Here is a 22,920-nt window from a genome sequence, read left to right as displayed (position 1 = left end):
CACTGGGAACAGCCCCCAGGGGCTGCACACCAGAGAGACAGAGCAGGGATGGAAGGTGAGGAGCAAACAGAAGCTCCACTCAGCCCTTCTATGTTAGAGGTGCTCCCAACTCAGTTTTCCTCTTTTTTTTTTTTTTTTGCGGTACGCGGGTCTCTCACTGTTGTGGCCTCTCCCGTTGCAGAGCACAGGCTCCAGACGCGCAGGCTCAGTAGCCATGGCTCACGGGCCCAGCTGCTCCGCGGCATGTGGGATCTTCCCGGACCGGGGCATGAACCCATGCCCCCCTGCATCGGCAGGTGGACTCTCAACCACCAGGGAAGCCCCAGTTTTCCTCTTTTAAAAAGAAAGGCTGCGGCATGGATTGAGCATCCGTGTGTGGGTATGGGGCCTGGTGTTTCATTTTAGAATTCAACCGTGTTTCTATCTGCCCTGTAAGCTGGGAACTTCCTAGAGACAGGGGTTGCATTTCGACCCCCTCTCTATTTCCTCTGTTCTGCTCTCAGCACACACTGAGGATGTATCGTAAACTCCTGGCTCACCCCTCACACAACAGTAGCAATGGCCTCCCTTCGTTCTGGCTTCTATAAGTAAAACCCCTCCATCCGGCTGCTGGGGGCTGGCAACCGGTCCTCTTTCAAGGCATCCCCCTTGGCTCTCCCTGGGTGACACCAATGCTAATGTCCTCTGAGTCTTTCTCTCCTGATGGAGAGAAATGAGCCAGGCAATAATAGCCTTGGCTCCCTGGCCCCTTCTCCTTGTGGCCCGCGAACCAGGGATATAGGCAGAGCGTGTACTAAGGCTGGAGGGATGCCCGGTCCCAGGCGCTGGCATGGCTCTGGGCTCTGGTGCCAGAGAGATGAATGGAGATGGGAGGAAGGGACGGCGCCAGGAACCTGGGCTTGGCAGCTCCCTCCGGAGAAGACCTGAGGATGCCCTCCAGTGTCCAAGAGGCTGGTGACCTGCCAAGGCCGGGCGGACGGGGAGAGGAGCGCGGGCTAGGAGAGAGGTGGGAATCTAGGAAAGGGGGGCGCGGGGCAGGGGACCCTGTCAGGGCCGTTTGCAGAGGCGGGGACTGACCCACAGGGGTCGCTGCGCCCCTCGCAGTCCCCGCCCGCAGGCTTTGAGAGCCCGGCTATACCACAGCGCGGCTCTCGCAGGGGGTGCGGCGGCCACCGTGGCGCCTGGCGGCGGGCTTTGGAGACAGCAGGGAGCGGCGGAGCGCCAGCCTTCGCCGGCTACTGACTCAAAGCCGGGCGGCGCGGAGGCCGGCGGCGCCAGGGTCTGGGGGGCGGTGTGGCCCCAGAGTCTGCCCTGCACACCCCCACGCCCCGTGGTAGGAGCCCGGACCCAAACAAAGGCGGGCGGCGAATAAAAGGCGGCGGCGGCGCAGCGAGATCCCGGTGCGCGCTGGGGAGCGAGAGACACAGCTGGCTGCGCGCGGTCTGTGCGCTCTGGAGCGGAGCGGGCAACGCCGGCCTCCTGCAGCTCCGAAGAGCTTCTCCCTGCGACTCCCGCGAGGGGACAAGTCCGCACGGCAGGGTGGCCGCAGCCCTCGGCCCCCTACGGCGCGCCTCCCTCCCGCGCCCGCGGCTCAGCCAGCTCAGCTTGGCCAGCCGAGGTGAGTGCGACGGCCGCTGGGCGCCATCCGGGTCGGGGCAGGGGGATGCATTGCTCGGAGGAAGGGGGGCAAGCCCTCCGCGCCGCCCCCACCTCGGCCTGCGCGGCTCTGTATGTGAAGTTCTCCCGCTGTCCAGCCAGCCCGGGATGCGGGCCTCGGACCCTCCGGGAAAGCCGGCTGGTGGGGCGCAGAGCCCAGAGCTATAGCCCCCCGCGGCCGAGCTCCCTCCTCACCAGCTCCCCGCGGGGCCCGAGCAGCCTGGGTCTGCACCAGCCTGTTTGATGCCCACAAACGGCGAGGCTTCCGACCTCTAGTCCCCTGCTAGTCCCTGCGGATGGATGACTGATTCCGGAAAAGTTGAGCATCAGTCTGAAGCCGCCCGGGATCAGTCTCTCACGCCAGCTGGAGCTCAGGGAGGGGACTGGAAAAGATAATGACCTCCTCTCCATCCACTTTCTACCTTAGCGCACTCATGCTCTCGACTGGACCTTCCCGGAGTGCTGGGGCCCAATTAACCTGGCAACCGGTCCAACCGGGCGCGCGGGAGCTCTGGGGCGGACCGGGTAGGCTCTGGAAGCTGAGCACGAGAGGGTCTCCGGGCCCTGCTGAGAACGCTAGTGAGTGTGGAGATGGGGTGGGCAGCCAGCAGTGGTGGCGCTGAGGGTGTGGGGAAGATTCTCGGCACGAGTGGCGCCGACTCCTGGGAGCAACCCCGCCACTGGGAGAACTTTTCCAAACTCGCTGCGGGGCCCGCAGCTGGGCTAGGAAGGCGCCTCCTAGGAGGCGTCCTTTCCTCGGCCCCTCTTTGCTCCACAGTTGGCCCCAGGTTCCTCTTGAGACTGGGCGCAGGTGCCCGCCCGTCCACGCCCGGGGTCAGTTCCGCGGACAGCACCTGGAGGCGGCCTTGGAGACTCACAGCCCCCGCGCGCGTGCCCACGGGCCCAAGAGCACACAGACCCACAGTCCCTGCACACACTGACACGGGTCTACCCGCAAACCACAGACCCGCAAACAATCCCCACAGACTCATAGTCCACTCACGTGATATACATCCACCCACACTCCACACAATCGGCACATGGAGGGACGATCCACACGCACGTGAACAAACACAGATCTTCCCACAAGCACCAGCAAGCCGAGCAATACCTTCCCTCAGGTCCTGCTGTCTCTGGACACCTGACTGAGCCTCAGACTTCAGAGCTCCCCTCCGGGTGGTCACAGAGATGCCCAGTGACTCACAGAGCTGCTCAGGCTCCCTCCCTCAGCCTCAGCCCTCCCCCGCCCCATGCACACACACCCTTTGAGCCAAGCAGCGGGTCACAAAGAAAACCCTCCCCCCACCCCAGTGCAGACTTGGTCAGGAACCAGGGTATGTGCCAAATGGAAGGAGTAGCCTGGCCCAGTGGAAGCGGCAAACAGAACCCCAGCCTTACAGAATCTTGGTATTGGGCTCAGAGTCCATTTTTCTCAGCTCACCACCCTCATGCCTGCTCCTCTTTCTTACTTCAGACAAAGCTCCTGCAGCCAAGGTCCACATCCGTCTCTCTGCATATCTTTGCTCGCACTTTCTGTCTCTTTGTTTCCCTGCTTGGTTCCCTCCCCCATGTTTATCTTACACACACACACACACACACACACACACACACACACACACACACACACACACACACACACACACACACACACACACACACACCTTTTGTCTTTCCCAATTCCTCTTTCCCAGCTGCCTTCACTCTCTTCCCAACTTTCCTGCAGCCCGGGTCTGATCCAGTCGGTCTTTGCTCCAATGCGGCCACAGATGACCCTTAGGGGGAGCTGACTGCATTCCCCAGCAGAATCCACGCCCCCATACGTCTCTCTTTGGAAGTCTGACCTTCCTCCCCATGGGGAGCTTCTGCCCCCTCCCCGGGAAAATCTCCAGGGCCAGATGACACAGATCCCTCACAGTCTCTCCAAGGGGCCAGGATTCCTCAGTTCTGGAATCGGGGAAACTGAGCTGAGAGAGGAAGAGTCACAGAGTGATGTAGTGGAAGGAACGCTGGAGTGGAAGTGGGGAGCGGCGAGGCAGATCCTAGATTCAGCGTGGCCACAGGCTCCCAGTGTGTCCATGGGCAAATTCCCTTCTCTGAGCCTTAGGCTTCCCCATCTGTACAAGGACAGGGCTGGTGGAGGTGACCTTCAAGGGTCCCAGTTTGGCCCTAATAATGTGGGACACTGGCTTTCTCCCGAGTCTCCCGAGTCTCCTTTCTCCTGAGTGTGGGTGGGATTGAAAATTGTGATTCTAACCCCAGAGTTTATGGTACCTTTCCCCTTCCTCAGAGCACCCACCACCGGTGAAGGCATCCTGTCCCCTGAGCAATGGATGTTCAGATGATTTCCTTTATAGGACCAGAGATGTCGAGTAATTTTCTTGAGGTCACACCACTGAAGCACCACCTCCACTGGGGCATTGATGCTGCTGTCAGCATATCCTCTGCATGAACCACTGGTTGTGCTGGTGGCAGCTTGGTGAATGAATGAGTGAGTGGAAGGGTCAAGACTAAAACCTGGGTCCCCTGACCCTCGGAATCTTGGAATTATGGTTTAAGCCCTTTTCTCTGATAGTTTAGACATGTTTCCCTTGCCTCCTCATTTCCCCTTCCACTCACCTGGTCATTCAAAGGCGGATGGAATTGTCTGAGTCCCTTCCCCCCGTTAAGGCAGACTCTGGGCTGGTTGCAAAGGACCACAGAGAAGGGCTAGCTGAGAGCAGCCTTAGAGACCATGCCTGGCGGGTAGAGGCTTGGCAGTCAACTCCAAGTCCCGAAGACTCTACCGAGTAGGCTGTCCACGGGCAGCTGGCCAGGATCTGCAGCCGGGTGGGAAGACGCTCATCGCTACCGTTTGGCTAAGCAACCACTTCTCACAACCCCACGAGCTGGGTACCGCGAAAATCACCTCTACCGATGAGCGAAGCGAGATGCTGAAAGATGAGGTGCTTTCCCTGAGGGTAATCAGCCAGCCCGCTCTCAGTCATAACAATAGGTGCCCCAGGGCTTCCCTGGGTCATATACTATTTATATGTATACAAAAATACATATATTTTGGGGCTTCCCTGGTGGCGCAGTGGTTGAGAGTCCGCCTGCCGATGCAGGGGACGCGGGTTCGTGCCCCAGTCCGGGAGGATCCCATGTGCCCGGAGCGGCTGGGTGCATGAGCCATGGCCACTGAGCCTGCGCATCCGGAGCCTGTGCTCCGCAATGGGAGAGGCCACAACAGTGAGAGGCCCGCGTACCACAAAAAAAAAAAAACAACAGGTGCCCCCCGAAGGGTGGTGGTGGCGGCAGCAGTGGTTGATAATGATGTTATTGGTATTGATCATGATGTGACCATTATGATGCTTGAAACTCAGTGATTTGCCTCTTTGGTTCCCTTCCCCCTCGTTGAAATTGCTCCCCACCCGAACCTCTTATATTCTTCCCCCACCTATACTTGGAGAAACCGAGAGCTTGGACAGTGAGGCAGGGGTGTCTGATCATCTGTCACTCTTAGCCAAGGAAGAGGGCTTGTCATCTGAAATCTTCCTTCTCTTGCCCACCCTTCCCACACCTGAGCACGTCTCCAGCCAGAGAAGCCTGGAGCAGCGTCAAAGTCTGTCAGAACACCCTAGCAAGCTGGGTTCCAGATGCAAAGCCCAGGGAAAATAAGTAAAGAGGGCAGGGTTGGCCCGAAATAGAAACACGCACCAACTCACAAATATGCATGTTTTCCAAAAGTTGCATTTCACGGGCAAGACAGCGTTGCTCACGCTCCAGCTGTTCGACTAAGGCCGGAAGCAAGTATGCTGCCAGGACTGGTCCAGGGAAAGTGGCAGAGCCTCCCCCACGAGCTCACTCCCTGCCTGGCCCTGGGAGACCAGACGGCGCTCTGTTCCTCGCCAGCTGGAAGGTACACAGGTGGGAGGACTGAGATCATGTGTCTCTGGCAGTCAGAGCTCTTTGGAAATGGGCACCAAGCAAGGCTGATGGCCTTGGTTCCTCTGCCTTACAATGGGGGCAGCAGGCTTGTAATTACAATCCTGATAGTAACAGCTGTCATTTGTTGAGCACCTACTATGTGCCAGGCACCAAGCATTTACACGTGTAAATGGAAGGGGTCACTTAACCTCGCAACCATCTCATGGCATGTGGATTGTTAAATATGAGGGGAAACCAAGGTTCGGAGAAGTCAAGAGGTCTGCCAAGGCCACACAGCTAGAAGGGGCCAAGTTGGGGTCAGATTTTCATCTGAATGAAGCAAGAGCCCCTATTTTGCCCAGTACTCTGCATTGTTTCTGCCATTCATTCATTCATTTATTCAATACTTTTTTTTTTTTTCAAGAAACCCACTTATGTGATGGTTTTCAAAAGAATGTAAATTCATCTGCTGGCTGGGCCAAGGGGAAAGGGCAGACTTTTCCATCCCAGGATCAATACTCCAGGCTTCCAGGCTGGGGCTGGAACTGGGTGTCTTACCTCTGCATCTTGGGCTGTGTCCCCAACCATGAGAGCCCAGACCTGTCTGCCTGGGGGGGTGGGCTCAGATGGGAGTCCCGCTGTGAAGCCTGGACTATGAAAAACAATTTAACTCCATAAGAGGTTAGGGCTGCGAGAGGCCTCTGCAGATGGGGAAGTTACTTCAGAGAGGGCAAGTGAGTTGCCCAGCATCACACAGCATGTTGGTGGCAGAACCTGAATCTCAGAATCCGAGGCTGGCATGCCGTGTGGCCAGGCTTGCCTCCTTGCGTATGTGGGAAGCGTCCACATGGCCCCAGTGAAGGGGATTGAACGGGTGCAGGCGGTAAACCTAACACTCCCCTTCCAAGCACAGAGGTGAGATGCAGCTGGTTTCACTGCCAAGCCCTCTCTTCCGCATCCCCCCGATATCAAGACTGACCCTGCTGACCTGCCCAGGTCCCCCCCGTTCGTCACTCTGAACAACAGCACTAACAGATACAGAACATTTGCCATGGTCCAGGCACAGTGCTAGAAGCTTGACGTGGGCTAATTGATGTAATGCCCACAGCGACCCTGCAAGGTGAGTGTGTACTTATTCCACTTTGCAATTGAAGGACCCAGGCTCGAGAGGTCGACTCACTTGCCCAAGGCCACACAGCTAGGAAAGAGGCATGTGGAGCCCCGCAGAGCCCCTGCTAGCAGGTTTACTCTGGGGGTGAGGAGGGAGAAGGTTTGGAACCAAAGCCAAGGGGACGGAGGAGCTCATGGGCAGCAGCAGCCTATTTATATCCCACCTTTAGGCCTCGTCACACTTGCTGGCATCGGTGCCAGCAGAGGCTGACCCTCTGCCAAAACCTGGAAGGAAGAAGCCCAGCGCAGGGTCCTGGGACCAGCCCCTGGGGGACGTTAGCGAAGCGTAAGGTCTGGGTATGTTTCTCCCTGAACTCAAGGGAAAGAACCCGCTAGGCATGTGGGACTCCCAGAGATGCCCTTAGTCCTGGCATCCTGCTTTCTCTTTGCTCCTCCCTCTGAGGGAACTAGACTGGGAATCTGGGCAGTTTGGAAAGGGCCGTTGGGTGGAAGATTTGAACTTGACCACTGGGAATGAGGAAGTAGTGGTGACAGTGGGAAGGACTGGCTTGGATTTTGATACCAGCAGGTACCATCCGGGTCTCTTATAGGGAGCACTCCCTGGAACTAGGGAATGCTGTCCTGGGATACAGTGTCCAGAGGCTTAAATCTCCTCTACCAGAAAAAGCCTTCTCCTTAATCCCCCATCCCACGAGTGTCTTCCTAAGCAGCCCCACTGTGCGCCAGACATGCAGAAGTGGGAAAGCCTCAGTCTCTGTCCTTGTAGAGCTCCCCAGAGTCTCCCATGCCTGCCCCAGCACCGCCTACCTGGACCAGAGGTGATGGATGGTAAGTAATAGCTCACCCAGGTCCCCCACCAGAAGTAGAAGAGGGACCCAGGTGCCCTCTGGGGCAGGAGAACATGATCCAGGCCAGTGGTCATTTCACAGTGAGAAGGGAATTTCCTGTGGGTGGTACCTGCAGTACACTCGGGTGCCCTCCCCAGCTTGATGTCTTGGTGGGAGAGCGGGTACGGTAGGGAAGGCTCATTTCCGCCCAGCCATCTGCTCGAGGCATCCAACACACATACTAGCACCTGGACGGTGCGTCCTTTGCCAAACCTTGTTAGTAGAGGAGACGTGACTGCCCGCTGGAAGCCACTCCTGTCATGAAGGAGAATGTGGCGATCTTGTCTCGGAGGAAGGCAGCTTAAATGGGGTCGGAGTTGGAACAGCTGTAGCAAACTGGAGTTCCTGGGGTGTTTGGGGAGGAGTATGTGTTTCACCCCGCCCCCTTCCCACTGTATTGGCCTTTGCACTGTCCTGGAGGATTTCTCTTGTTCTTAGTCGAGAGGGTCTGCCGGGTGATCACCCCAATGATAACGATGATTATCATAGTGGCCAGCGTATTTTGACTGTTTACTACCTGCTAGGCACTGGGCTTAGGGCTTTATAGGTATTATCTTATTGCATCTTCATACCTGCTCTGTGAGAGAGTTACCATTATTGTTCCATTTTAAGGATGAGGAATGTGAAACACAGACTGAACAGCTTGCCAGTAAGCCGCGGAGACAGGACCCAAACCCAGGCAAGCTGGCCTCAGTGCACGGTCATGACCACCATGTGATGACTGTGGCTCGTGCTTTGGCCTTTATATCAACTTGATTTGGGTCCTTACAGATGAGTATGATTGAAATCAAACGACCCTTTGGATCCTTCAGTAATCTGGGTAATTTGTACATATGGGCTCGGTCTGCGTCCTGGTTGACAGGGTGACGTGGATTGACCGTTGGCTCCTTGACTACCAAGCCACCGAACAGATCACTTTTTGGATATCCAGATGTGGGCAACATCTGGCAGACTGGCAGGGCTTTTCTGGCTTCATCCAGAAGTTTCCCCTTTTCATCCCATGTAGACACAGCTGGGACTTGCATACCTCTGGACACGGTCGTATGTGAGAACTTTCTGTTTGAAATATTATTTGCTGGTTTTATAATATCATCTTGTGACTTCACAAAGGTAGGATGCTGGGTTTGGTTCCTCTCTGCAACCCAGGCCTGGGAGACATTCAGCTAAGCCAGAGAGAAATCAGGCTTTGATCTCTCAGCAGCCAGAAGAAAAGTAACCCCCTTCCCTTCTCCAACCAGAGAAGCTGGGAAGAGGCTGGCTGGCGAAGAGCCTTGTAGGTTAGTAGCTGCTGCATGTTCCCTGCAAGGGTTCCTGACTTGGTGACCTGGTCTTCCAGAGGCTTTGAGTGGATGATCCCAGAGTAACAGAGCCAGAAATTCGTGATAAACAGGGACGAGTCAGCCAAGAGGCACTCTTGGGCATTAATGCTCATGAGAATAGATCTGGGACGTGAAGGTTCATGGAGCCTTACGGAGGAAAGGAGCTCAAGACACCACAAAGTTAAGATAATGATGATTTAACAGAAAGTCCTTATTTTATATAGCAAGCACCAACAAGTGAATGAATGAAGACGATGAATGAATGAGTGAATGAATGCATAAACGTAGAATTGGTGAATGGGGCCGAGAGACTTTGACAGCCAGGGCCTGGATTTGGCCACACCTGACCCCAAGTACTGACAAGGCAAATGATTCTGTTCTTGTCCGCTGGAACACCCTTCAGCTCAGAGTCAGGGAGACAGAGTCTGAATCCTTGAACCTTGCCCTCTCACTGCATATCCCATCCCCACCCCGTTGTGCAGGGCCCTCTGGTCACCGGGCTCCTCTGGCTCCTGGCCGTGGCAGGGATTGGAACCCAGGAGACCGCAAAGCTGATGGAGGCTGCAGCCCCAGCACCCCGAAAAATCTGCAGCCCTCTTCACCTTCCCAGCTACTTCCCTAGCCCTAAGCCACCCCGTCTTCTCTGTTGTCACACTTCTGTGTCCTGGCTTTTTGAGGACTCCAAATGACAGAACTAGGAAATACCTGAAATCTCATTGAGTCCAGCCCTCCCATTTTACGGAAGGGCAAACTGAGGCCCAGGAAGGAAGAAAGACTAGCCCAAGGTCATGAGCAAATAGGAGACTGAGCCCTATCATCGTGGGAGGATTTGAGGGAAGCTCCTATGAGGCCTTGGAGAACACTGCATCACAGAGCAGCGTGGGGGTGGGACAGAGGGGCCCGACGTTCTGGAGCCCAGGTGGCTTCACTGGGTCTCTCCTGGCCTCTGAAGCAGGGCCAGGAGCAACAGTTCTGAGTTCCTGGGGCCTTGAATCTCCCAAGCATTTCATGGGAAAGGCAGCAGAGTTGGGGAGGGGTGCTACTTGGGGTCTGTTCTTCATCTTGGACCCTCTGCTCCGGCAGCTGAGCTCCAGCCCTCTGTTTCTGTCTCTGTAGGCAGCTACACCATCATGGAGGGTGGGCTGAGGGCCAGGGTCAGACTCCCCACCCTGCCAGGGGCCTCTCTGCTGGCCCCAGCTGTGGAAGGGCTCTGAGTGCACCTCCTGGACTGACCCCTCCCTCCCAACTATACGCACCTGCACTGCCAATCAGCAGGGTAGCCAGGAAGCACTTCTCCGTGCAGGCACGGAAGGTGCATTTCCACCCGGCCAACCAAGATGATGAAGTTGGATGTCACCCCCTGGTGCTTTTTCTCTCCTCCCTTCCCAGGAGCCAGGGTTGTGCCTGTGGCCAGAATGGCTCCTGGGGCAGAGGCTGGGCGGGGGGATGGGGGCAACACGTGCACACACCAGTGGGGATTGGGAAGGCAGACTCTAGCACTGTGGGAGTTTTCCAACACGTGAGACTCAAATAAAACCTAGTATAATGAGACGAGTACTGAGCTCATCAGAAGTCAGGTTCCAATAAATCCCTTTACTTCTTTTAGCCTCAGTTTTCTTGCTTGCAAATTGGAAATAATTCCTAAGACTAGAAAACCTACATGAAAATCACCTCCAAGCTGTAAGTTGCTACAGAGATGAAGTATCATTCAATCCCTCAGGATGAGAGGATCAAGGATAGGATCAAGGCTATGGCTTAGGGACACGAGAGCCCCAGCAGTCGCCAACGTCTCCTTGCTGAGCTGCTTCCATCTGAGGCTGGCCTCCTTGGCCTTCCACGAGCCCAGGCAGCAGGGGCTGGGGGAGCCCCAGGTTCTCAGAAGGGGAGATCTGTCCTAAGCCTTCTCACTTTCTTTCTGGGCAGTGAGGGTGGGGATACAGCCCCTTTCTACAGCTCCATCCCAAACCAGTCGTGGTGGCCTGTCGGTGTGTCTGAGCACTTTGCGTGTCTGCTTTTTATCTTTCAGCTTCCAATTAGCCCTTGAGCTTCGCTTTTGTGGTACGGGGCCAAGAAGAGTCTTGGAACGTCCCCAGACCCACAGATGTGGTCTGGGTACGTGGGGGGAGAGGAGGGGTAGTGGTCTCCGAAGCTTTCCTCAGCGCTAAGGACTGGCAGGTTACCACCTGCTGTTCCCAGCGAAGCCGATGGCACCCAGCCAGCACACTTTATTCGGCTGTTCCTGCTTCTTGGCTTGATGATACATCAGGACCCAGTCTGGGTGTCCCCACCCCCATCCAGTTATATGTTAGCTTCTAAATAGGGATGAAGGGGAACCCCTCCCCTTCCTCTGCCTCCCCCTCTTGGGCAGCAGCTAACAATCAGAGGTGGAGAGTTTAGAGAGCATCTCTCCCAACCCACGGTCTGACAGATGGGGAACCACCCACCCAGAGATGTTAAGTGACTTGTTCTAGGTAACACAGCAGGCTGGTGGCAGGGCAGGTCCCTACTCCCAGCCTCCAGGGCCACTGCTGCTGCCCCAGGACCCCTCCCCCACTGACGCCTCCCGTCTCGCCCCTGATCTTGAGCTCGCAGGTGGAGCCGGCTGGGGCTGGAGAGGAGATGCAAGGGGAGTTGTTTTACATATTGGTTAATTGGGTCTCAGGGAGAGAGAAGGGCGCTGAGCTCGTCAGCCAGGAAGGAATCCCATTTGGCTTTTATGGCCATTGTCATTGGTTGTATTTTGTGGGGATCTTTTTATTTTTTATTAATCCAGCGGTCTGGGGGCTGGGGAGCTGACCGGCTGCTGGGCCCCGTGGGCCCTCCTGCTCCCACGAATTCCAGGCAGCAGCCAGGACTTGGGACTGGGGGTGGGGGAGAGGTGGTGGGAAGGGGTGGCCTGGACAGGTTGACCAAGGTATGCAGTGAGGATTTTCAGGAACCTTCTGATCCTTTGGGCGAGGGGTGTCTGGGGCCCTGGCTGAATTTCACAGGCTCTGTAAGGATCGCTGGGTTTATTAAGCTTTTTTTATTAATATTAATTTATTTACTTTTGGCTGTGTTGGGTCTTCATTGCTGCGCGCGGGCTTTCTCTAGTTGCGGGGAGCGGAGGCTACTCTTCGTTGTGGTGCGCGGGCTTCTCATTGCGGTGGCTTCTCTTGTTGCGGAGCACGGGCTCTAGGCACACGGGCTTCAGCAGGTGCGGCACGCGGGCTCAGTAGTTGTGGCTTGTGCTCTAGAGCGCAGGCTCAGTAGTTGTGGTGCACAGGCTTAGTTGCTCCGCAGCACGTGGGATCTTCCCGGACCAGGGCTCGAACCTGTGTCCCCTGCATTGGCAGGTGGATTCTTAACCACTGCGCCACCAGGGAAGTCCCCTATTAAGCTTTTATTGACTTTTTCTCAGAAATGCAAGACTGCTTGGCGGGCAGGGCTGATGGGTCTGGGCTGTGAGGCCTGAGTTGCGCAGGCGGAACAAGGTGGGGAGGGAGGGGACAAGAGTGGGTCAGTGAGTGGAATTCCCTTGGGCAGTGGAGCACAGTGGCTAAAAGGATGGGCTCTAATTCAGGCCTGCAGAGGCTCAGATCCCAGCCCCACTCCTGCTGCCTTGTAGAGCTGAGGCTGGATCAGACAAGGCGTAAACAAGTAAAGCACCAGTGACGGCACACAGCAGTGCTCGGTGGATGGGAAGCCCCTTCCGTGGGGCCTTCTATTTTCTTTCGCTGCCTGTCCCACCAGAAAGAGCTGGGTGGCAGATCTGGATGGCCTGTGTGTGTCCTTTCTCTGGACATAAAGTACTATTCCTGGCCCAAATGGCATCATTTCTCCCCTCCCCATGGCTGAAGGAAGGGGTGCTTGGAGGAGTGAGCCCTGGCCAGAAATCCAGGAGCCTGAGTCCATCCCTAGAGCCGGGGGTAGGACAAGCCTGAGGAAAGGCTGGTGTGAGCCCCAGCAAGGGGAAGGCCAAAGGCAAGGTCACCTGCTGGAGGAAGCCACTGGGAATAGGGGAGGCTGGCCAGGGCAGCAGGGTCTTTCACAGAATAGTCCTGGAGTACCTGCAAAGGAATCACCTGGGGAGGTGGTGTAAATAGATTCCTGGGCCCCATCCCCTGAGCATCTGATTGATGGGATCTAGTGTCTGGCCCAGGAGTTTGCCTTTTAACAAGTGCACCTGGTGACTGATCCGTATTAAAGTGTGAGGGCCGATGTAGCAGAGAATAGAAAAGTCAGCTCCAGCCGACTGGTAGACCTGGCCACGCGCAGGGGCCAGGTTTGGGGCTCTTCCCATCTTTGAAGCTCATCATGACCATACTAGCTGCTGTGACTCAGCTAGCAGGGTGTCACCACCCCATTTTTCAGATCAGGAAACTGAGACTTGCCCAAGGTACCCAGTTAGTGGCAGAGCCAGGGTTTGAACCCAGGGCTGTCTCTCCCCTTCCCCCCAAAATCAGGCCCTGGTGCTCTTAATACCTGACATCCCTCTTAGTGTTTGGGGACCAGTTCTGTTCCACTGAGCCCACCAGAGAGAGAACACACAGAAAGGGGGACGCTTAGGCCGTTGTGACCATTAATGTTGGGTTCCTCTGGTGCTGGCTGGGATGTTTCCCCGGGTGATATATTGATGAGATCAAAGCTGGTTTGCCTGATATATATCGAGCTGTTGGGCTTCCGAGTCAGTGCCCACAGTTTCCTGGCCGGCTGTCAACCTGGGGAGGCCAACCGTCCTTCCTGTGATCCGTCTCCGCAGCCTGCCCTTCTCTGAGAAATGAGGTGCCTGGACGCGCTCACCACAGAGCCCCTCTCCCAGATCCCTTCCCTCTCCCACCCGACCTGGACTCCCAGTAAATAAGCCCAGACTTTCTCTCGGGGGAGAAGTGGTCGTGTACATCCCTCTTCCTGCCTTCTGTTGGCAGATTTAGCCGATAGAATGGTATTTCTTAGGGGGCAGGAGGTCTAATGGGGAGTAGGTGCAGGTGTTTGCTTCAGCTGCGGCTGTGAAGCCAGATTTCTTCAGGGCTGGGGCAGGGAGGATGGGGGTGATAGATTTAGGGTCTTCTTGTTGGGGAAAAGGCTCAGAAAGCCACCCAGCCACACTCCTTCCTCTGTGGATTTGAAGGGCATTCCCTGTCTCTGTTGCCATTTTCATCTGAGATTCTGGATAGGACTTGGGGCTTCTTGAGAGAAGAGTCCAGGAGGATCCTAGGATCCAGCTGCTGGGATGATGGGGCTCCCTGCTTCACCCCCACTTTCCCTCTGGGGAAATTATATTAGTGGGGGTCCTCCAGAGAAACAGAACCAATAGGATGTTGATTAGGTAGAGGAGAGAGAGAGAGAGAGATTGAGAAGAGTTGAGGCATCCCGACATCTGCAGCTGGCAGGCTGGGACCCAGGAGAGCTAATGGTGCAGCTCCAGTCTGTGTCCAAAGGCCTGAGATTCAGGAGAGCTGATTATGTAAGTTCCTGTCTGAAAGCCAGCAGACTCGAGACCCAGGAAGAGCCAATGTTTCAGTCTGAGTCTGAAGATTGGAAAAGACCACTGTTCCAGCTCAGGCAGTCAGCAGAAAGCGTTCCCTCTTACTCAGCCTTTTTGTTCCATTCAGGTCTTCAACTGATTGGATGAGGCCCACCCACACTAGGGGAGGCCGTCTGCTTTGCTCAGTCTGCACATCCAGAATCATGTTTGGGCAAATGTCTGGCATCCCATGGGCCAGTCAGGCTGACACACTATTAACCGTCACGTCCATGCTTTCCTTGAAGGGAAGGCCAAGCGTCCAAGGCTGGTGGAGACTTCCTTTGCATCATGCCCTGCGCTGCCTGTCACCTACTAAAAGCAGAATTGCTGAGACCTGCGTGCTTTCAGGTCTTACGGGGATGCTACAGGCTTGCTAAAGGGCAGTGGGTTTCCTCAGTGAGTATTTACATCTCAGCTCTCAAGGAACTCAAAGGCTGCTTGGAATGGTGAAAAGAACGTAGGCTTCGGGCTTAGTAGACCTGAGGTTCAAACGCTAGTTCCATGCCTTGTTAGCTGTGTGACCACAAGAGAGTCCCTTAACCTCTCTGATTGTTTATTACTCTGTAAGATGGGGATGCTTATAAAGCCTCCCTTGCAGGGCTGATATAAGAGGGAAGGTGCTTGCACATGGTAGGTGCACAGCTAATTATTATGTTATGATTCTCTTCCTGGGTGTCAGTTTCTGCATTGAGCTAGTTGGGTTTCCGGCTTCATCCCATCTGTGTGATTTTGACCCAGTTTTGTTTTGTTTTGTTTTTTGCGGTACGCGGGCCTCTCACTGTCGTGGCCTCTCCCGTTGCGGAGCACAGGCTCCGGACGCGCAGACTCAGCGGCCATGGCTCACGGGCCCAGCCGCTCCGCGGCATGTGGGATCTTCCCGGACCGGGGCACGAACCTGTGTCCCCTGCATCGGCAGGCGGACTCTCAACCACTGCGCCACCAGGGAAGCCCCTTGACCCAGTTTTATCACCATGTCTCCAATGTATCTGCATCCTCCTGGCCTGAGATGGAGTACTCAGGTATCCAAGAAGAATTTGGAATTCTGGATAGCAGGCACATAGCTGGGGCATATGGAGGCTGGCAGACTCTTAGAAGATGGGGTGTTAGGATTTAGGACAGTGACGCCTAGTAGGGACCAAGCCCTCGTCTCTCCTTTCCTCTCTTCTGCACCTCTGATGAGCTAAATTCACCAGAGGGCTAGATCCATAACCAGAGAGTGGAGAAGGGCACAATGTCCCCACTGCAGCACATCGGGAGGAAATGGAGCTGTTTGACTCAAAATATCTCATTTTGAATTTCTGCCCAAATCTCTCAGCCCAAGAGTAGGAAAATCAAAGACCCCAAGATGTTTCCAAGAACCAGAGCTGAAGCAGGGAGGCAAAATACCCCTAGACGGGAAGAAAACGCTGATTAGCTCCTAATTACCATTAAATTATATATACATATACGCGCTTTAAGCCGAATCTGCAAGGCTAATGTGATCCTTTTATTACATTTTAATAGTCTGGCTGGGATGGGGAAATGAAGAAGGAAGGGTTCTGTTACCCTTCGTCAGAAGGAGGGAAGTTGTAAACAGGGATACAGGCAGCTCAGGCATGGGGCCACATCCCTTGGAGGCTTTCTGGAGAGGAGCAGAGCCCCGTGAGGGGCTGAGGGTGTCTGAGACAATACTGCCTCCCGCCAAAGCCCCGTTCTGTCTGGATGGGGAAGTCCATCTGGCTTGTGACTTGAAGAATGCCTCTTTCCTCGACTTTAAAAATAGCTTCCCTATGTTGGCTCTTTGGGTCCCCATGTCATCTTCCCCAGGCCTGGTTATTCCCTAGGGCTGCCAAAAACGGCCTCCAGAATCTGGTGCCAGAGCAGATAGAGCACTCCTTTGAGCCACGTGTCCCGGCTCTGCCATTGAAACATGACCTTGGGGAAGACCCTTTGCTGGGCTTAGTTTCTAAGCGGTGAAATGAAGGAGTGGGATCAGGTGTGCTCTGATGGCCCTTCTGAGTCTGATAAGACAGGATCTACTTCCTGGTCATTTTAAAGACTCCTCTGTCCATCTCAGGGGAATAGAAGATCCCACACTCACTCACTCATTGGGCATTTGCCGCCTCCCGCTCTCCCCAGGTCCTTCTGCTTTCTAACCAGGATCTCTCTTGCTGCAACTCTCCATGTTGCTTCTCCTTGGAGGACAGAACCCTCCACCCTCCCATGCCTGTTATAGTAACTCCTCAAAGAGTTGAAGGCTGTTAACAAAATCCCTTCTACACACATACACACATGTTCTATTTTTAAATAACGTTTGTTTCTGATTCTAAAAGTCCAGCTGTACCTGATCATTGTAGAAAAATTGGAAATAGACAAGTATAAAGAAGAAAATAAAAATCACCCATAATCCTCCCAGACAGAGAGATAACCACTAACAATGGGGTTTTTTGTTTGTTTGTTTGTTTTTTGTGGTACGCGGGCCTCTCGCTGCCGCGGCCTCTCCCATTGCGGAGCACAGGCTCCGGACGCACAGGCCCAGCGGCCATGGCTCACGGGCCCAGCCGCTCCGTGGCATGTGGGATCCTCCTGGACTGGGGCACGAACCAGTGTCCACTGCGTCGGCAGGCGGACTCTCAACCACTGCGCCACCAGGGAAGCCCTATTAATGGGATTTTTTAATGCATATATATGTAGATTTTTTTTCTGTTATAAAATTGGGATAATGCTGCAAATGTGGCCTTGGGTTGCCCCAAGCCTGGCCCTTGAAATTGGGCCAGCTTCTTTCTTCTGAGGCTCCTCAGGGTCTGCTCTTCCCTTGTAGGCTGCTGCCTCATTTGCTTTTCTCAAGAGGAGGGAAACCATGTTCCATGGATGTGTGTCCACCTTGGTTCATGGGCCCCCGGGAGGCCCAGAGTTTTGACTGTCTCTGAGTGTGTGTGTGTGTGTGTGTGTGTGTGTGTGTGTGTGTGTGTCAGAGACAGATGGAGATGGAGGGAGAGAGCAAACCTGTCGGTCACTGAGCAGGGGCACCCTAAGGGGAGATCACGAGGGCAGGGTGACAGTCCCCCGTGATCACAGCCCTATTTTGGGCTCTTTGTCTGAGTCAATGAGAGGTATTGAAGGCACCATCAGCTTAGTGCAGAGCTCCAGCATGGTGCAGCTGGAGCTCTTCACTAAGCTAATCAATTCCCATAATTTGAGAAAGGCAAACACATTTGCGATTTGCTGCCCATCCTGGGAGGGGCTGCTGAGGACGGCGTTGCCAGCTGAGGCATTGGGGTCAGACCCCAGCTGCCAGCCGGGCCTCCCTTGGTTTGGTGGAATCTCTCAGATTGCACCCACCCTCCCCTTGGCCTGCAGACTAGGGCTTCTCAGAGAGTCTGGAGGTGTCAAAGCTGGAGGGACCTGGGCTTTCACCATCCCACTGCCAGATGGCAGAGACAGGGTACCAGGAAGGGATGGGACACGCCCAGGGCCACACCGACAGCTGGAAGCTGAGGTGGGTCTGGAGCCATGTATCATTTCCCACCTGGCAACTTTCCCTTTCAGGGGTAGACTGAGAAGGCGGGCATGGTGGTGGAGGCGGGGAGGGGCGTGCTAGACAGCTCATCAGGTCCACTTCCTCCTCTTCCATCTCATCCTCTCCAAGATCCTTCCCACCCCAGGCAGGAGAAACCATACTCTCTGCCCTATGCTTACACTGTTTGGTGTCTGACTGTCCTCTGTCCAGGGGCAAGTTCTACCTAATATCAAACCCAGCCTCTTCAGAGATTCCCTTTCCTTCCTTCATTTAACAAATATCTGCTAGGCACTGACGTCCCTCCCCAGAGTATTTTAGGCCACAGGAACACAGCAGGGAACATGACAGCCAAGTCCCTGCTCCCTTGGAGCTCATGTCCACCGAGCTGTGGGGCTCTCACTGGGAGGCAGAATGGGTCACTTAAATCTAGCAAGTACAGCCTGCAGGGCACAGAGTCATACATATGCGACAGGGCTCCACTGCGACTGTCCAGTGACTGTTGCTATGGAGCAAACTAGCCCAACACTTAGTGATGTGTGACAGCTGATATATTATGTTCGTGGATTCTGTGGGTTAGGATAGGGCAGGCACAGGAGAGGGTGGCTTAGCTCGACTCCACAGTACCTGGTCCTCAGCTGGGAAGACTAGAAGGCTGGGGGAAACTTGATGGCAGGGGGCCCAGAATCACTGGAGGCATTTTCATTCATATGCCCGGTGGTTGATGCTGGCTGGCAGCCAGGTTGTCAGCAGGGGCTCCCACATGTGGTCTCTCTGCAGGGGCTAATTTGGGCTTCCTCACAGCATGGTGGTGGGGTTCAAGGATGAGTGTCCCGAGACAGCCAGGTGGAAGCGGCATCTCCCTTTTAGCTAGCCTCAGAAGTCACAGAGCATCACTCTGCTGTGGCCACAGCCCACCCAGATCCAAGGCAAGGAATGCAGACGTTACTTCTTGATGCGAGAAGTCTTAAAGTCACAACATGAGAAGAACATGTGAGGTGGGAGATATTGTGGCCATCTTTGGCAAATACAATGGGCCCCGTGGGTGTTTTAGGAGTTCACAGCCTTTGGGGAGAAGCAGAGTGTTAAAGAATAGTAGCTGTCATTTCCTAAGCACTTATACCTACCAGGCACTGTGGTCAGCCTGCTCTGTATATCATCTAGCAACCTCGATGGTGAGTACTGTTAGCCCCGTTTTGCAGATGGAAAAACTGAGGCTCAGAAATGCTACACTGTCTGCCCTAAGTCATACAGCTGGGATTTGCACCCAAATCTGTCTGCCTCCAAAACCATGGCTCTTAACAATCTGCTACACTGCCTCTCCCTCCCTGTCCCTAAGTAGTTTTTACCCGCAAAGTGTGGTGAGAAGCTTAGACAAGTAGCTTGGGGGTGGGGGGTGCGGGGTGTTCAGATCTGGGAAGGCTTCTTGGCAGAGGTGACACTTGAGCAAGGCCTTGAAAGATGTTTTAAACTTGGACATCTGGGGAAGGGAGTAGCATTCCTGATGGAGTAGCAATGGGATAGAAGGATCACCCAGGGAGTGCTGACATGACTCGGAATCCTGGTCTTAGACCCACTCACACACCAACACATTGTAAACTGTGCCCTGGGCAAGGCAGGCTGAGGCTGGCGGCCAGTGGATGAACTTAGTCCCCAGAAAATAAATGCAAAATTGGCCCCTGTCCCTTTCCACCGTATTACCATCAGCTTCCTCCTTCAGCGGCTGGGAATGGGGTGGAGGTTCCCCCAATCCCCCACCTCCACATGCAGACCTGGGTTTGCCCTTTGGAGATGGGGTGAGTCTGAGCTGCCTCTGGTTCACTCGCACAAGTTTTTGCTAAAGCAAATTGGGCCTCAGTGCAGGTAGCATCCCCTCAGCAGGCTTGTGTTAGGGCCTCAGAAATGGGAAGTTAAATGTTTGCATCTGTAGGAATCTCGAATATTACAGAAGCAGTTCCCACCCCTTCCAGGCCTCTCTCCCTTTCAAGTCTTCCTCTCCCACCCACCCTCGGCACCCCCTCCCTCCTCTTCTGTCCCCTAACTCCACTCTCCTGTCCCTCTCCAGTTTTCATCTTTCTCTGTCTCGCATCTCTCCCAAGTCCTGTCTCTCAGTCTCTGTTTTCCTCCTTCTCCTTGAGCTCTCTCCTTCACTTTCTTTGGGCTGAGGGGAGCCCCCTCTCTTCCCGGACAGACAGTCTAATTGAAATGGAGCATTCTAGAGAATGTTAATAGGAAAGACAGCATTAATTAGCCAGCGCTGGCATAATTAGCTTCCCCTTCTCACTGCCTGGCCTCTAACTGGATAATGAGTCTCTCTCCGTCCAAACAGAGGGCAGGCAGGACAAGGGGACAGGCCATGCCCAGGGATGCCGGAAGGCCTCTTGCCTTTGGACCACCCTGCTGGAGTCCTCAGGCTGCCCTCTCCTGCCAGGCCCTCCTGCTGCTTGTGCCCACGTCTTGGGGAGACAGGTGCCCGGCCTCTGTCTGTGCCTAAAGGTTTGACGTCCCTGGAGCTGCATATTAAGTGATCTGAGCCCGACAAACAGTGGCCACAGCTGCAGTGTCCCAAAGAGGGGGTGGGGAGCTATTGAGAGTTCTTGAGCAGAACTATGACAGGCATCTAGCCCTGGAAGAGCCGCATGGGCACTGGCTGAGCACATTACCATCCCCAGAGAGGAGCAAAGAAATCTGCTCAAGTGATAATATACTCCACAGACTGAAAGTGCTTCCACCCTTGACACGCCCCACAGCCATGTGAGGCAGGAATGGCCACCTCTGTTTTACAGATGAAGACTGAGGTTCAGGATGCAAACTAGGGTCTGACTCCGAAGAGCATGCTCTTTCCCTTCTACCCTGATACTTTTGGATGCCTTTACAGTTGCTCGTTAAATAAAAGTGATTGCAGCAAAGTCACACCTCACATTGGCTTTGAGTTCTAAAATCAGAGGATGCAGCAAAAATTGGGAAATCATACATCGTCAAAATTCCCCTTGAATATCCCTTACACGGGGAGGAATTTCTCTTCTGTTTGCAACTGGGCTGTGATTCTCCTTTTTCTGTGACCTTGAAAGCCCTGATCTAGCTGGGACATGGGCAAATAATAGGATTTTTCTTTCTGTTTTGTACACACGTGGTTGAATTCAGTTAAGTGCCTGCTTGATGCAATTCCATTGTAGTATTTGTCTTGGTTATGAGTGGGCAGGGTTAACGCTCAGGGTGGGCGACTGCAGCTACAGGGCACCATCCTCTCCTTCTCTGCAGCCTGCTGACCCTCTCCCTCTCCTGTAGGCTATGGACCCGGAGGATGACCCCTTGCTGCAGGATGTGTGGCTAGAGGAGGCGCAGGAAGAGGAGGAGGAAGCAACGGGTGAGGCCTTTAGGAGGGCCCAGAAGCCGGGGCCCCAAGCTGGGGCAGGGGGGCAGTGTTGCTGGCGGCACTGGACCTTGCCCTCCCGGCCCCCAGCGTCAGGCTTTTGGAATACACTGGGCTGGGCCTTCACCAATCCGTGCTGTGCTGGGCTGGTGCTCTTCCTCGGCTGCAGCATCCCCATGGCTCTTTCAGCCTTCATGTTCCTCTACTACCCGCCGCTGGACATTGACATCTCCTACAATGCCTTTGAGATCCGCAACCATGAGGCCTCCCAGCGTTTCGACGCCCTCGCGCTGGCGCTCAAATCCCAGTTTGGGTCCTGGGGGCGCAACCGGCGCGACCTGGCCGACTTCACTTCTGAGACGCTCCAACGCCTCATCACAGAGCAGTTGCAGCAGCTACATCCAGGCAATCGCTCACGGCCGGCCACCCGGGCCCCGTACCAGGTCCCTGCCGCGCTGCGGCTTGGCCCAGGACTGTGGGACACCTCCACCGCTCAGAAGCCAGCAGCCAATCGGAGCGGGCGTCTTCGGCGAGCGACTCCACCCCTGGGGAGCCTGGCAGCCAACCAGAGTGAAGCCCAGGTGAACCAGGGGCTGGACAAGAATGGGCGGCGCCAACCCAGCGCCCCTCCCCCCACGGCGGCTGCGGCCAATCAGAGCCGTGCCCGCCACGGCGCCTCGCGTTGGGACTACTCACGCTCCTATGTGAGCGCCAACACCCAGACGCACGCGCACTGGCGCATCGAGCTCATTTTCCTGGCGCGTGGCGACGCAGAGCGCAACATTTTCACGAGTGAGAGGCTGGTCACAATCCACGAGATTGAGCGCAAGATCATGGACCACCCGGGCTTCCGGGAGTTCTGCTGGAAGCCCCATGAAGTGCTGAAAGACCTGCCGCTCGGCTCCTACTCTTACTGCTCCCCGCCCAGCTCGCTCATGACCTACTTCTTTCCCACTGAGAGGGGTGGCAAGATTTACTATGATGGCATGGGCCAGGACCTGGCCGACATCCGGGGTGAGCAGCCCTGGGTGTGGGTGGGGTGGGGCCTGTAGGGACCAGGTCTGAAGGAGGCTGGAGGCGGGGCTTGTAAGGGGTGGAGACTGAGGGTAGGTGGGGCTTGTAAGGGAAGGGGGTGGTTAATGAGGCTGGGAGCGGGGCTTGGAGGTTAAGGGAAGGCTTGATTCTTGACTCAGTACTTTACAGACTGGTCGGAGGATGGGGTCGGAGTTGGCTGTGAGGTGGAGTCAGGCTGGAGCTGAGTGCTGGGCAGGCCTGGGGGCCATCATTGAGGAAGGGCAGGGAGCTGGGGTTGGGTGTAAGATGGGATCTGAGGGAGTTAAGGAAGGTTTGTGTGCACACCTGGATTGAGGGAGACTGGGAGTTATGCTGTGGCCAGAGTTAGGCTTGGGGTGGGGCTTGGGCGTGAGGTTGGTTAGAGGGAAGGTGGGGTGTGGTTACAGAGAACTGGGCATCTGGAGAGAGGCTGGGGTTGCAGGAAGATCAAGGTGCATTAGTTTGAAGTACGTTAGGGATGGGACTTGAGAAAGGATGGGGAGGGGCCAGAGGTTGGCTGTGGAGGCGGGGCTTGGGTTTGCCTTTTAAGGGGCACATGGGCGGGGTTCTAAGCAGGTGGAGGTGGGACTGGGATG

General features: G+C 55.2%; 1 protein-coding gene across 1 annotated transcript in view; it reads left to right on the top strand.

Annotated features, from left to right (window-relative positions):
* Positions 1-21,189: 21,189 nt before the first annotated feature.
* The window catches only part of DISP3 (dispatched RND transporter family member 3), a 30,470-nt gene continuing 28,739 nt past the window's right edge, over positions 21,190-22,920 (top strand). Inside the window, exon 1 of the mRNA XM_033861857.2 lies at positions 21,190-22,285. Coding sequence (XP_033717748.1) covers positions 21,190-22,285 — 1,096 coding nt within the window. The remainder of the gene's footprint in view (positions 22,286-22,920) is intronic.

This window comes from Tursiops truncatus, chromosome 1 (genome assembly GCF_011762595.2).
Source record: "Tursiops truncatus isolate mTurTru1 chromosome 1, mTurTru1.mat.Y, whole genome shotgun sequence".
Lineage (NCBI taxonomy): Eukaryota > Metazoa > Chordata > Mammalia > Artiodactyla > Delphinidae > Tursiops > Tursiops truncatus.
The sequence above is the reverse complement of the archived record's forward strand: the minus strand, read 5'-3'. Positions and strand labels throughout refer to the sequence as shown.